General features: G+C 37.0%; 1 protein-coding gene across 8 annotated transcripts in view; it reads right to left on the reverse strand.

The window, feature by feature from the left end:
• Nucleotides 1–5,187: 5,187 nt before the first annotated feature.
• Nucleotides 5,188–15,150, reverse strand: part of LOC122563116 (plasma membrane calcium-transporting ATPase 1-like) — a 391,378-nt gene continuing 381,415 nt past the window's right edge. For 6 of the 8 annotated variants that reach the window (XM_087973527.1, XM_043716559.2, XM_087973531.1 and 3 more), the window contains one exon: nt 5,188–14,496. In XM_087973527.1, coding sequence (XP_087829653.1) covers nt 14,203–14,496 — 294 coding nt within the window. In that variant the 3' untranslated portion in view covers nt 5,188–14,202. The remainder of the gene's footprint in view (nt 14,497–15,150) is intronic. The other 2 variants (XM_087973530.1, XM_087973529.1) reach the window with 1 other exon arrangement.

Consider the following 15,150-nt stretch of genomic DNA (forward strand, 5'->3'; position numbering starts at 1 on the left):
TGATTTATTTCAAGTTTTATAGTTTCTTTGGAAAAGCTCATTGGAATTTCATTCTGGCTCCTGTATATTTTTTTTCCAAGCAAAGCTTCCTGAAAATTGAGTGGCAATTGTTTTGCTTTTGATCCCTGAAGGGTCTGCTTTAACAGTCATTGGTTTGGAAAAATGCTTGTTTCATCTGATTCAGTTGGAGGAAAACTTGCCAAGAACAAGCTACCCAACTGACCTCTTATTTCTGAAAAGAAATCCCTCGTGTTGAGGGTGAAAGCATGATTGAAGAAACATTAAGATTGAAATTTTGCAGACATTGGAAATACAGAGGTAAGCATATGTGATCGGTGACTTGAGGGCATACATTACAGAACATAAGGTGCTATATTATTTGCTCCATCCTTTTGTAATTTAAACCTTTGCTATAAATTGTCTTTCGATCTTATTCTCCATAACTGCCTGATGAAGGAGCAGTGCTCCGAAAGCTGGTGCTTTCAAATAAATCTGTTTGACAATAACCTGGTGTTGTGATTCTTAACTTGGTACATCCTAGTCTAACATCGGCACCTCCAAATTAATTATGGCTAAGGTATTATTTGGCCAACTTGGTAAGTAGAGGTGGATTATAACACAAAACAAAGGAGTGGTGGGACAGGAGTGACTGTGCATTCCTCCAGCCTCAGGCAATTGGGGTTGAATATTATAATGACTAAGATCATAGGCTATAGGAACAGAAATAGGCCATACAGCCCACTGAGATGCTCGACAGTCAATGAGAGCATGGTAGGTCTAATAATCATTGAATCCACTTTGCTGCCTTTTTCTGTACCCCTAATTCTTTTACTGATTAAAAATCTGACCTCTGCCTTCAATCTGTACTGCCTCAGCCTGAACAGTTTCGCAAAGAATTTTAGTGTGTTTGGACACTAAGGGGATAAAGGGAAGAGTGAGTGGTTTTGAGTTGGAAGATCAGTTACTGTTGACAAAGCAGACTAGAGAGGCTACATAAACCCTGGTCCTGGTTACTCTTATGTAATATTTCTCAACATTTCAGCAGAAAGATGCAAAGGTTCTGATTTCAATATCTTCAGAAGTTATACCTTTTGGTTTCAAATGTCCATTCCTTCCTGCAACCTTACCCCACTCATCTTCCCTTCAGACCTTTCACTGTTTACATATCTTTTTGCTTAACTACAAAGAGTTCTGACCCCTAGGTATAATGTTACGTCATTCTGGATCAGTGGTGCTGGAAGAGCATAGCAATTCAGGCAGCATCTGAGGACAGGCAAAATCGACGTTTCGGGCAAAAGCCCTTCATACATCACTCCACTTATGCTTCAGTCTACAAAATGTACAAATACAATCTTTAGAAAGGGACATAGGCACACTGTACATACAACAATGGCAGATGGTATTCAGTTTGTAGTAGTGAAATGATCGGCTTTGATTCTAGAAGGAAGGTACAGCTGAGATTTGCTAGAATCATCCAGAGGTTTAAAAAGTTAAATTGAGACCACAATGAATAAACTGGGTCTATAATTCCTTTAAATAAAAGGGTGAGGAATGATTTGGTCCATATCCATCTCTGTTCATCCATTAATGCTGAGAACACTGGTTGAGTGGGTAGCACTGCTGCCTCAGTGTCAAGGACTGGGTTCAATTCCTGATTTGGGCGACTGTGTGGGTCTTCTCTCAGTGCTCTGGTTTCCTCCTATAATCCAAAGATGTGCAAGTCAGGTGATTTGGCCATTCTAAATTGCCCATAGTGCTAGGTGGATTATTGTGGGTAAATATAGGGTAGGGGAAAGGTCTGGGTGGGTTACTCTTTGGAGGGTTGGTGTGGAATGATGCAAGTTGGTAAATGAAAAAAAAAACAATCAAACAAATGCAAAATGCTGGAAGTTGGAATTAAAAACAATGCTGGAAATCAAAAGGTCAAGCAGCATCTTCGGACATCAGGTTGAGGAGCTTTCACCAGAACAACCCCACTACCTGTTTGATGCCATCATCTGCAATAGTTCAACCAGTGACAGCTGCAGCTTTTTCCTGTTTAACCTGCCTAGTAACACCTCTGGAGCAGGTGTGCCTCCTGGTGCAGAGGTAGGGACACTTCCTCAGACCTTGTTCTCTCTTAATATATGATGCACTTTACATTTCCCAAATCCTTAAAACAAATGACCACAACATTTTTATCATCAGAGATGGGTATTGATGATAAAATGAAAGGAGCCAAGTTTCATTACAATTTTCATAGGCCAGCAAGGGCAAAATTAGCTAGGAACATAGTTTGGATTCTTTAATCATCATTAAAATTTCAAGGTATTATCATCACTTATTCCAGTGTACAAGATCAATTCCCTTCTTGAGGCAAGCATCAAAACTGTCCTAACTTTAGTCCAATTTCGATTTTAATTGGAGATACAGATTTTCAATCAGGGAGACCATCTCCAATTCACTTTGGTGTCAGTACTTAGTAACCATGTTTGTACAGTCAGAAAAAGCTATACTTTTGTTAGAAAGGAGATATTGGCAGTCTTCTTGTGACCTTGCTGCAGACATTTATCTGCATTTTGGTGGTTTTTTTAAAAAAAACAGCGAATTAGCTGGCAACACTTTAAAAGCCTTTAACAGCCTTGGAATTGACACAAATAGTTGTAGCTGCGTGAAGTCAGAGACTTGAAGAAAAGGAAGAGTAACATTCATGGATTGTTCTAACACAGAAACATGGTAGTGGCTAAACATCAGGCTACTTTCGACTAGTATCACACTTCATAGCAGGAAATTGAAACAATATAAACAGCTTATATGGTGTTCCAACCTGAAGGACAGTGAACTTACAATATTAATTCCTTAATGTTCTAAGCAACTGGAACGTACTATTAATTGGTCAGCATTTAGAATTGGAAGGAGAGTGTGGCTGGAGACAAAAGATCAAAAGCTGTTGCCTTGCTGGCCTCATTATTTTCAAATTCTAAAAGTCTTTTAAAGGAGAACACTAACTGAGAAAGATTGGAAACCTATGAAGGTTGTCCATCTCAGCAAAGTTCATGAAGTGAATCTTTCGATGTTCTACAATTGATCTGTTGAACCACTGTGGAAATGACTTCTAATTGGGTTGAGATATTTATGATCCAGTAATCTTCTTTCAGCTTAGTACTCAATCATATTGCAATTATGAAACTCTTAAGAATGCAGATTGCTTTAAATGTTGCTGCTGCCAACTAGGGAAGTAGCAAAGTAATTAAGCATTCTACATCTTTAAAAAATCCACTTTTTAAAAACAAGTAAACACCATACCCATGTACAAGATAAATAAATAAATAAACAAACCATAATTGCATACTGGTTTATTTAGGCTTGATGCAATTCCAGGACACACACTTGCAGAGATTGGGCTAGTTTGAACTTTAAGAACAACATTATTGAAATCTTTCTCAGAGATACTTAGAAGGATCTTCAATGGAATGTTCCATGTTGTATAGCAAAGGAGAAAAAGAAAAGTTAAACAGGGAATTTTCTGTTTCCACAAAAAAGAGAGATTAAATTTAGTCATGCCCAATGGTGATGTTTAAACTCTGGCCAACTATGGTTCTAATTTCAGGTGCCTCTTTAGTTTAAATATTCTAGTCCTTTTCCTTTAGGACACCTAATCCAACAACCCTAACATTTGACTTGCTGCAGTGGTTAAATAGAAATTATAACAGTAATTTGTTAGTTAATGGAATGAACATGGTGCGTTGGTTAGCAAAGGTGACAAGTGTGGAAACACTTCATTGGCCTTGACTTCAATCACTGAGCATTTCACAGCTTCATAATACTGTGTAAAAAAGGAATTTCACCATTCTTTATAGCTCTTACATTCGATCTTACAAATTCATGAGTAGTTAAGCCTGTAGTTATATCTGTGATGTGAGGTGTGGGGTTTAGGTTGTAGATGGTGAGCAGCAAGTGACAAAGACCCAGGATAGCATCATTAAATCAAACAAGATTCCTTTTCCCTCCAGTGATCAAAATATACAAAGGAACATTTCCATTTATGTAGATATAATTTCACAACATTTGGTGTTTAGCAAATTACTAAACACTAACCACTTTCTGGCCTTTGATCCTATGCATTACAATGAGATGACGAGTGCATTTGATGTCAGCAGGATAGGAATGTTAATTGGAGACTGGGAAAAGATTCCTGCTTCTTTCAAATATTTCCAATGGCCATGCAGAAGAAGCCTCAGTTTAAAAATTCATTTCTAACACCTCAGCAAGTTCTCTCCGTACTCAAAGTTTAACAGAATCAGTCCAAATTGTGAAGGGTTGCTCTTGGAATTCATAAAATTTTGATTTGGACTGAGATTGTATTAGTCTGAACCAACAGAAATGGAATTTTAATGACTGGAAAGATGAGGTATTGTTTTTTGGATTGGTAGAGAACCACTTTTGTAGAGCATCCCCATTCAAGATACAAGCATGAACTGCACTCCCTCCTGTTTGTTATTTTAATTCTCCGCCTTGCTCAAATTAGATTACTATGGGACAGAGGTTAATGAAGCTCAAACAACAGCATTTCATTTTTCGATCAGTGCAATATTGAAATTAATAAATTACACAATTTGAAATTTTGCCGCCTTGCATTTCCTTTATTTGGCCGGTTTGGTTTACACTGGTTTCTTTCAGATGACAATTGTTGATCATTCTGCCATTTACATCTCTTCCGGGCACACTTGGTGTGTCCTGCCCCATTACCACTCCCTTTGGTTCAGCATGACCAACGTCTTTACCATTTAATTTCTCCCACCTTCCACCATCAGGGGGTCTTCCCTTTTGTTCATTTTCTCCAACCTCCCCATTTCCCCTGCATACAAAGATATTTCAAGTCCTTTCCAGATGTGCAGGAGAGTCAAAGACCTGAAACATTAACTCTCGTCTTGCTGAGAATGTTGTCTAACCTGCTGAGTATTTCCACACTTGTCACCTTTGTTAACGCACGATGTTCATTCCATTAACTGACAAATTACTTTGTTATAATTTCTATTTGACCACTGCAGAAATGAGTTACTTCATCTGCTTGAACCAATGTGTAAATTGGATATCTGTTGCAAGTTTCAAAGTCAATTCCACTCACACAATAGTTCAAATTCAAGCCAAATTCAGCCAAGCACTGGATCCAGGGCACAGTCCACCAGTAATGGAGACACACAATAGTTTTCCATTCCCCCAGATTCTTTATTTGTATTTACTCAATCGACATCGTTGTCTGAACTTTGCTTAACAGGAAAAGGAGAGACTGCATTCTACATGTTCATTTACTACAAAATGGTTTACACATTGTCCAAAACAAGACACATTCCACCAAAACACAGACTGAATGGAAGAGAAAATAAAAAGAAAACAGTTACGGACCCATTTGCATAGTTCAAAATAAACAAAAAAATGAGTTTATTTACAACAGGATAAAAAAGTTATCCATAAACAACTGATGGAGAAATATTTATTATTTTCTTTTAATACACAAAGATTGCAGGATACATTATTCTTCATGATTCACAAATGCAGGCTGCTTGTAAAAAAATACTCTGAAGCTTCTAGAATCACGCATTTAAGGTTTGATAAATCATTGCCAATTTTTTTTTTAAATTGTTTTCACTTCTCAACTGGATGTATTGTCAGATTGTGGTGTGTTCTGGAAGAAGCTGTTTTGACTATTCATTCCATCACAAGAACCATATAAATACATGCAAAACATTTTACATAGAGGTTATGTCACTGGTAATAAGAGAAAAATATCAAAATGCAAGATACAGCATCAGCACTCCAAGCTGAACTCTAATGTGGCAAACACACCAGGGTACATATTGCTCTGATCCACCACAGTAAGTCATGCATACCACATAATTATTCAGTCATTTTCTAAAAATTTTTAAGTTTTTCATTTTTTTTTTACAAAAATACCAGTGTGTATTACACTAGCTACTGGATACCTCAATCTTGCTCTCCTCTGCTTTACAAGAAATAGTTTAGCTTCACGAGTGTATTTATTGAAGGATGGAATTGTCCAGAACCCAAAAATACATTTTCTACATTCACTTGCACAATGGAATTGCATCACAAGACTTCCTTCCAAAGTCTTATTTCATTTCTTTATACCACAATGCCTTCTCAACTGAAGAACAATAATTCCCTTGAATCAGATGAAAGTGGACTACGTGAATGATACAGATATTGATGCAACACTTTTGCCTTTTTCATTCAACATTTATACTTGTTGTAAACACTTGGAACATTGTTTTCAATTAAAAACAGTAAACTGTGAAGGCAGAAGAGTTAGGTGTATATGTTATTAAGATTCCCTTAGCTCCCTATTTAAATTTGAAGAAAGGCAACCAAGATATTACTTCTTAGTAATGTGCGTTTGAAATTGCACTAAGTCCGTGCTGTTGCTTCATGAAGAAAAACACACAAAGGACACACATGACAGAGTTAATAAGTATCCCATCTTTCAAGGCATAAGTTAGCAAAGCTGTACTAGTTTTTTTTTAAATGAAAACTTATCAAACAGGATATATACCTTTAAGCTACAGCACCATACTTTTTATTCAATAACTTAAGCCATAGTGTGTTTTTTTAAAAACTCTTCTAGTGTTGCCCACTTTCAAACTAAGCAAAGAAAATCGAACATTTTAGAACATAGAAACAAAGTTATACACAAAGCAAAATTTTAGACATTTTAACAAAAATGTATATATGAAAAGACTAGAAACGAGCACAATTTTATTGTGGAAGCAAAGATATCCCAAGTTTCTATCTATAGATAGGAAATAAAAATGATTATCAATAATAATCAAATCAAGGATTTGTTACCGAAGTGATGACTCTGCACTGTGACACAAACATGCATATATCCGGTTACATAATCTGACACCTCCATTTTCTGTAAACTCTCTCTTGCTTAACACAAAGACTTCAAGAAAGTATGCAACTGCAAGAATATTGGTTGCAAATGTTCAAGGGATTGAATGAAGGAAAAAAAGTCAGTCATTTACTTTGCTCAAGTTAATGTCAAATTGAATAGACAACAAATAGTGTCTTACATTCTAGCCCATTACCTTTAGAATCGTCTAGATCATCCAAGTGCTTCTACTGTTAAGTGTTTGTTGGTAGATTTCTTCCTGACACCTTGATGTAATCAGGGTAAGATCAATGCAGGCTAGTATTGATACATCCTGCAAAATTAGTTTCTTTTCTGAAATCCCAAATCATTAACTGTAAGCATGGCTTCACGTAAGCTTCAAGTGCCTGTTGTTGATTAGCAACAGACGTAGCACACAGAAAAAAGCTTTAACTTTGTTGGAAAAAAGAATCTAACCCACATAGACAACATCCAGATGCATTATACACACAAATTTTATATATATTTTTAAAAAATGGTACAGACCCAATGGGCTGAAGTGCCTCTTCTGTACTGTATGATTGTGGTGATAATTTGCTTCGAGGTCAGGCCAAGGTTGATTGTAATCTCCTCAAAAAGCTGCTGTCAGTAAACTAGCAGTCTACAATCACCGCTTTGTAACCACTTTAACAGGTTCTTCACCTTTTATCAATCATTTACTATATTAGAGCAGGTCAGTCCCAACTATTTGATTGTGCTTCACAAGTACTTGCTCCACAAGACCATACATTTAGAAAACTGGTAATTAACATGTACACTCTTCAAGCTGCTTACCCGATGAGATAAAGATGTGCCAGGAAGATGGGGATTGTAGACAATTTTCATACGTTGTTTAAAAATAGTTTATCATGCTTGTGGTCCCAAAACTGGAAAAATATCTCTTTCCATATTAAATAATAAATCTGAGGTGGATTTTTAGTGGAATCAAACCTATTTTTCCAAATTCCTTATGTTTAGTCTTCATAGTCACCATTCTAAGTTTATAAAGGCATATAATTCATGTTGTAAAATAGAAAATGTAATGTAATACCGCTTTTGTTATAAGGCAGCCCAGAACCCACCAAGAAGACTATTTATTTATTTCTGCACTTTTTTAAAAACCCAGTGATAATTCAGGGGTCTCTCATCAAGCTGCAAGTCGTACTAACCTGTGCCTGAAGTGCAGTAGAAAGGATGGTAGATATCCATTGAAAGTGATACGTCTCCAAATAAAAGTGAACATTTTTTGAGCACATAATCAGTTTAGTTCATCACAGAAGTTATTGATTTAAAGGAAAATTTCAGCCTCTGGCATAACTTGCATTAATACACAACACAGTTTTGAATTGCACACTTCCCATTAAATTAATTTCATTTATAAAGGTGGACTGTTCTTCATTAGACATACACACTTCCCTCTGAACAGCCAGCAACTAAGACAGACAGAATGCTTGTGGCATTGGTTTATCCTGAAGTCATGATTTGGTCAGGGACAGGAGACCGAAGCAGGTGAGTATGATTAAAGTTTATAAAATTAGAATTAATTTACTGTTTAAAGAATTTTTTATGACTGATCAATGTGAACCTGGGGCTTTTCGGGGTGACAGGAGTAGAACAGAGCTGATCCATCTTTCAATGCAATTTGATAACATACTTGAGAGATGGTGGTAAGAGAGATGGAGAAGAGAAAGTAGCCTTGAAACTGTTCAAAGGTTCTAACAAGCGGTCAGTAATTGTTGCTTACTCTTTTTATAGTGTGAACGTTCTTTTGGATTCTGAAATTCTTCCGTAGTTTGACATCTTTGTGATGACATGGGAGAATTGCCTGGATTCAGGCAAATTAAAAAAAAAAAAGAGCTTGAGAGGTCAGTCTCTCAATATCTCAAGTCTGTGCAGGAGAGATAGAAAAAGGTGGGAGATAAAAAAATCCAAGAGTCAGATCAGATAAAGAGTAATTCATTTCAACTTGACATAAATCGGTGTGCAGGCTGATGGAAAATCGACAGGGATATTTATAAACACTGAAAGTGGCGACAGAAGTAGTGAAGGACATTAGAAAGAAACCTCAAGACATGGTGACGACATGCTGCATTTAAACAGCCAGAAACAATTCAAAAGGTTTTACTGGAAGTTTAATTTACTGAGTAGAAGCAAATAACGATGAATTGTCTAAAAAGTGTCAGATGTTAATATTAAAATGCCAGAAATTGTCAGGAAATTAGAAGAGTTTGAATACTGTACACAAACCAGCTCTTTTTGCCAATCCATAATGTCACAGCATGGGCACTGTTAGCTAACGGGAAACACAGTTGATATTGTGGGACCATTTTTGAGACCATTCACATGAAAGCAGCAATATAATTCAAACTGAAAAATGCCCTTGTTTTGAATGACTGAAAAAACTGAAAAAGGTTTGCAGATTATTTTTATTCTCTTTCCTTAAGATAGTATGCTCAGACAAGACCTGTTGCTGTAATTTCTGCAGTAAAGCTAAGACTTACCATTAGCAGGATAATTCACAGTCCACACAGTTTTAGAGTGAATTCAATTGGAAGTGCAGATACACAAAAGAAAGTGCATAAACCTCAAGTACATGAAAATAAACTATTCAATAACCACCAGATAACTAATCCATATCATATTGCTTCTACAGTGCTGTAGAAATATGTAAATCGGTAACTGCAATGGATGCTTAGAGTCCATTCTTGACTCAAGAGGGTGGTGCTCTTAAAAGGACACTTGAACAACAGCGGAAAAGTTCACCTTCAAATCTGAAAACCATTAAGTATCAGAAAATTTAAATTTTTACTTATGATTCATTTGTTTTGTATAAGCTACAAGCTTTATACAGACAACAGATGATAGCTCCTGTACTACTAACTGCATCGATAAATACCTGAAGATCATTTCCAACTTTACTTAACAGGTACCAAACATCAAATCTTCAGATTTGGAGCTGTCTACAAATTTTGCTCCATGATTCAATATAAAGGCAGATCAATCAGATTTTGAACTTGCTGTACACCCAATTTCATTTGAATTTGAGTAATAAACGTACTTCTTATATAACATTAAATCATGTTTCTTTCATGGTTGGAATCTTTTGGCACAGAACAGCTGTTCTGTTAAAGTATTTGATTATATAAGTACCTTAATCCTGGTGCAACTGCAATTATTCATTGCTAAATAAAACTTACAGCAGTTTAGCCACAGGCTATGCTTTTGTTCTTGTTTAAACCATTGAATACCCTCATCACAATGATTAGAGATTTCAAGTTCTCTGGAACTGAAATCTAGCCTTCACAAATCTGGATAAGGAGCTTTTGCTTCAGATACACTCCAGAGTTCCTGCTTAGAGAATGTTTAACATACGTTACACCATTGGACTGCAGCAGATATAGATATTTCAGCTGTTGAGTCAGACCTCAGTGTCTAATCACCTTGACATCTTTATAAAGGGCAGGACCTATCATACAATACAATATTGATCTAAGTATATGCATAGAAGATTAGATTTTATTCCCCTAATTTTAAACTGTAATTTCAACTACTCTTCTCTTTACTCGACATAATATTTTCCTCACCTACCTCTGCTATAGGGGCAGGAGAAATATTACAGCAGGGACAGCCATCGAGATTTCTCTGTCTATCCAAATTTGCAATTAAAACATTGGGACGGAAGTCGGGGGGGGGGGGGGGGGGGCGGGGTGAGGGGGCAGTGACATCTTGTTTTAAAAAAAAACAAATACACATACCTTCTGATTCACAATCTTCACTGCAAGATTGAGAGAAGATTTAAAGGGTTTTAGATTAGATTAGATTACTTAGTGTGGAAACAGGCCCTTTGGCCCAACAAGTCCACACCGACCCGCCGAAGCGCAACTCACCTATTACCCTACATTTACCCCTTTACCTAACACTACAGGCAATTTAGCATGGCCACTTCACCTGACCTGCACATCTTTGGAGTGTGGGAGGAAACCGGAGCACCCGGAGGAAACCCACGCAGACACGGGGAGAATGTGCAAACTCCACACAGTCAGTCGCCTGAGTCGGGAATTGAACCCGGGTCTCTGGCGCTGTGAGGCAGCAGTGCTAACCACTGTGCCACCATGCTGACCACAAAGATTTTCTTATAAGAAAATCTTAAAGAAACACTTACAGCAGCTCAGAAGCAGTCAGATTAGACATTACATCTTCAGCAGCCAGCCAAAATTCAATAACCAAGCAGAAGTTGCACAACATGGAGAGCTTATGTGGAAAGATTATCCTTACACAAAACTACCTGAAGTGAGACTTTGGCAAATAGATAGAAAATGTTGAATGCAATAAATAGTTTTTAAAAACTATGACCTGGGCTCTTCCTTTTAGATTCCAAATTTTGGCCAGCAGTTTTAAATGGTCAGCAAAACTGTTGTTAGTGGATTAAATAAAGATAGCTAAAGGTTTTAATTTATTGGTTAGGATTAATTTCAAAACAAGTTTATATGCATTTCTACAAGGGTTTGCTCAATTTATACATTCCAATTCCTTACTTACTAACAAAGACAGGTTTTCTTATTAAATATTATTGTAGTCCTTTCTCAACATACTATGCAAGTGTGAAACTGCAACTGAATGGTGAAATGTATCTAATGCAGCTTTGTGATAAGGTGGAGATGTGAATTGATTGGAGGAATTAGAATAATTTCCAACAATTATAAGCTCTGCCTCTTCCACAAAACTATGCAACATATACCTCAACAAGTTTGCTAACAGGAGATGCAAAGAGGTGATTTTGGTTCAGGTACAAACAAATTAAACTAAAAAGGTACACTTAGTGCATAGTGGTAGAAAGAAATATCCTTTCACTTCCTTCATAGTTAAATGAAAGTTAGAATATCACATTCTTTTATAACTTAACATTGTCCTATTAAAGCTGTAATGTCCCTTTTTGGTTGGTCTATAGAATATCACCTCATGATCAAAGATAAATTACAATTCTTCTCTTGTTTATTTCAGTATTTAGTGTAGACAAAAACTGTTTTTTGTCATTACTCCTCATGAAGACTTTATCATCAACTTTGGCAGCTGCCATATACTACATCACCCATCCTAGTACTATGGAAAAAAAAAGAGGAGCTTTTGAGTTCTGTACTTACCAATATTTTAAAGGTTTTGGTTAGGAAAAATGTCAGAAACATTGTTCTTATGCAGTAATACATTTTATCTCTTCAGGTCTGATTACTTAAAAAGGTGCTGAGTGGTGTGGGTTGCAGGGAATCACTTTAGACAATATTTTAGAGGAAAGGTACTTCAAACATACATCTCAACCAACATGCAGGCAGGAGACTAAATACAAATTCTAGTACCATCTAAAACAGCTCTACTGTATCAAGTAATTGATCCATAAAGAATCTGCCATCATTCAAAGTTATGTACCCAAGGATTTGCATGATGTCATGAAGATTCGCCCCATTACCCAAATTTTTTAATGTTACAAGTCACTGCTTAATCAAAAGGTCCGAATACCTGGCCACTTAGTAACTCTGCATCCTGAAAACTTCACTTAACTTTAGTTCAGCCAAATCAAGTTCCCTTCCACTGTATTCAGTGAATGGCTAAATATAATCAATTTCACTGAATTACGAAGGCATCAACGCATGGCCAATATTTCAGGAAGTATCATGTGCAGAACCAAACAGGCAAGTGAACAAGTTAAATGGTTATAAAAATTAATGTGTATGATGATAACAGCAGGCTTGCTAAGGTTTAAAAAAGCTTCTTTTTGTGTGAGAGAGAAACCTTTCCCACAAATTCAAATGTAATCATGATATGCCACTATGCTTCCCTCATTTTGCCTACCAGTTTAGCAAACACCATTCTTTTATTCCAGTTTAAGTGTACGTATCATTCCAAAAAGAGTCCCAAATTAGAACTAAACAGACAACACTGCCATTGTGGAATTGAAGCCCCTGCAACAAACTTTAAACTAAGTAGCAAATATGCTGCTAGAAACATACATTCCAAACCAAACTCCTACCAAATTTTGATCCCACTTGGCTTTATGTTTTTGTTGAAGAAAGGTATGAACCAAATGTGAATTTAGAAGGCTACTGAAAAGGATCTAAGTAGCTTTACCATACATCATTTATGTTAAATTGAACTGAAAGATTTGCTGTCAATTGCCTCATTAGACTGTTAGTCTCAGACATCAGTCACCTTGTCAGAAGGCAGAACACATTTCAGTGTGCATGTGATGTCACCATACCCCAGCGCACTGACAATGATTAGACATCCCGCTTCCACTCAATTTTAATGGGAAGTTGAACATCTGGCAGTCAACAACAATAATCTGTCACCATGACCAACCAAAAAAATACAAGTGCCACTATTTCTCTACACCCTTCCTCCCCACCTCAAACCCCAACCCTGCAAATAATCTAAAATTGCTGATACAAAGATAGTCTTCAAAGGATTTTTAACAGCTTTCCCATTGAGACTGGAACATTACTGCTGACCACTTGTAAAAGGGAGTCTACTGTAGACATGGATCACACCTTGCCAGGAGACCAAAAGATAGTTATAGTGTACAAGTGATGTGAAGCACAACCAGCACATTGAAATTTAGGAGATTTCGCCACTTGCCTCTGTCAGTGAAATGTTGAAAGCCACTTGGCAGTTGGCTACAAAAGTGACCTAATACTGGTCATCAGCAAGCCAGGTCAAACTAAAAACTAATAATATAAGTTAGTTTAAGTCTGTCCTCCCTGCTGCTCCATACATGAACCAAACTACAAGAACAATTCCCATTTATCATACTGCAAACAACACTCTCCAGGAAATATAGAATTGGTATTTTTTTTGGCATTTCACTTCACTGTTATCGAAATCTGTGGCCTTTTCAATTTGAATAAATTGAAACAGACATCTTGTAAACTCCAAAGTGCTGGTGACAGGAGAAGTAAAAGTCGACATAAATTGTTCCGTTAACTCTCACCATTCTGTACATTATTCTGGCATGACAGTTGGTGTGTTTTACAATCTTAAGATAGTGTTTCATGTTCAGATGACATATTGCCAGAAACATTCGCTCATCCTACATAAAATGCTTTAGGATCTGCAGACTTCCTGTCAATTTGCCAATTATCATTCAATTTTTTTTGCTTCCTGCAAAACAAGACAAAACAGAGTGAAAGCTGCAAGTTCATGGATTGGAGATCCACTTGGGGTGTGGTTGGGGGAGTTGGGAGCAAGGGTGGTAAGGGTTGGGGGGGGGGGGGGGGGGGGTGATGGATGTTGTGTAAAGAGATTCAGACAGATGTTTCTAGACTGTGTAAGGGGCTTCCTGGACTGGAAGAGGCGAGCTTGCTCGCATCTGTGAGGGGTAGGCCAATTCCACTGTCAACAGCATTGTTATTCTTATTGGGTGGGCTTGGGGCAAGTCCATTGATTTCTACATCAGTCTCATCAATCAGTGGGATCCGAGGCTCGTCATCTTCCATTCCAAATTCTGGGTGTGTCATGAAGTTGTGGATGGAGCTTCGAGATTCTGGTTTCTCTATCCCCTCATACAAGGAACTGCGGAACGCATTCACCACTTTGATCTGTAGGACAGAGGAGCCAAAAAGAGAAAGTCAAAAAATTTGGTCTTGGTGATGAACAGTGGGATTGATTTTTGGCAGATCGTGCGCTGAGAGAATGGAGATCATAGATGTTGCCAATATTAAAGTGGCCAGAACTGGGTGCAATGGAAAGCTGTAAATAAAAAAAAAGACAACTGGAAATGTAAACTTGTGACAAATGAAGAAAAATAAAAATTAGTTGTTCCAAAAAAATCTTTCCAAAGATATGGCTTTTCCATGCTTGGTACGTACTGTACTTAAAATGGGCAATGCCCGATTTGGAGGACAACAAACTGGTGGGTTTACTGACATTCCATTCTTTAAACTAAGTAAATTTAAACTTTCTCCTCCAACAGCAAAATTCAGAACCAAATTTCTGACACCAGCCGTAAGGTGAGAACATCTGAATAGGTCACTAACAAACCAAAAATTGGAAGCATCTTATTATAAAACCCAATTTAATATCAAGGTTGAAGATATTAAAGGAGTTCTTAAGAGAAAATGAAATAAAAGTAAAAGAATCAGGTCACAGAACATAAATAAGGTGAAACGGGTTGTAGAAAATGATATAGCAAATGAATCAGTCACAAAAGGACTGGGCTATGCATAGATATTCTTGCAATATTATTGTCTTCT

This window comes from Chiloscyllium plagiosum, unplaced genomic scaffold, assembly GCF_037043375.1.
Source record: "Chiloscyllium plagiosum isolate Xiang-an unplaced genomic scaffold, Cpla_swu_hap1 HiC_scaffold_26, whole genome shotgun sequence".
NCBI lineage: Eukaryota > Metazoa > Chordata > Chondrichthyes > Orectolobiformes > Hemiscylliidae > Chiloscyllium > Chiloscyllium plagiosum.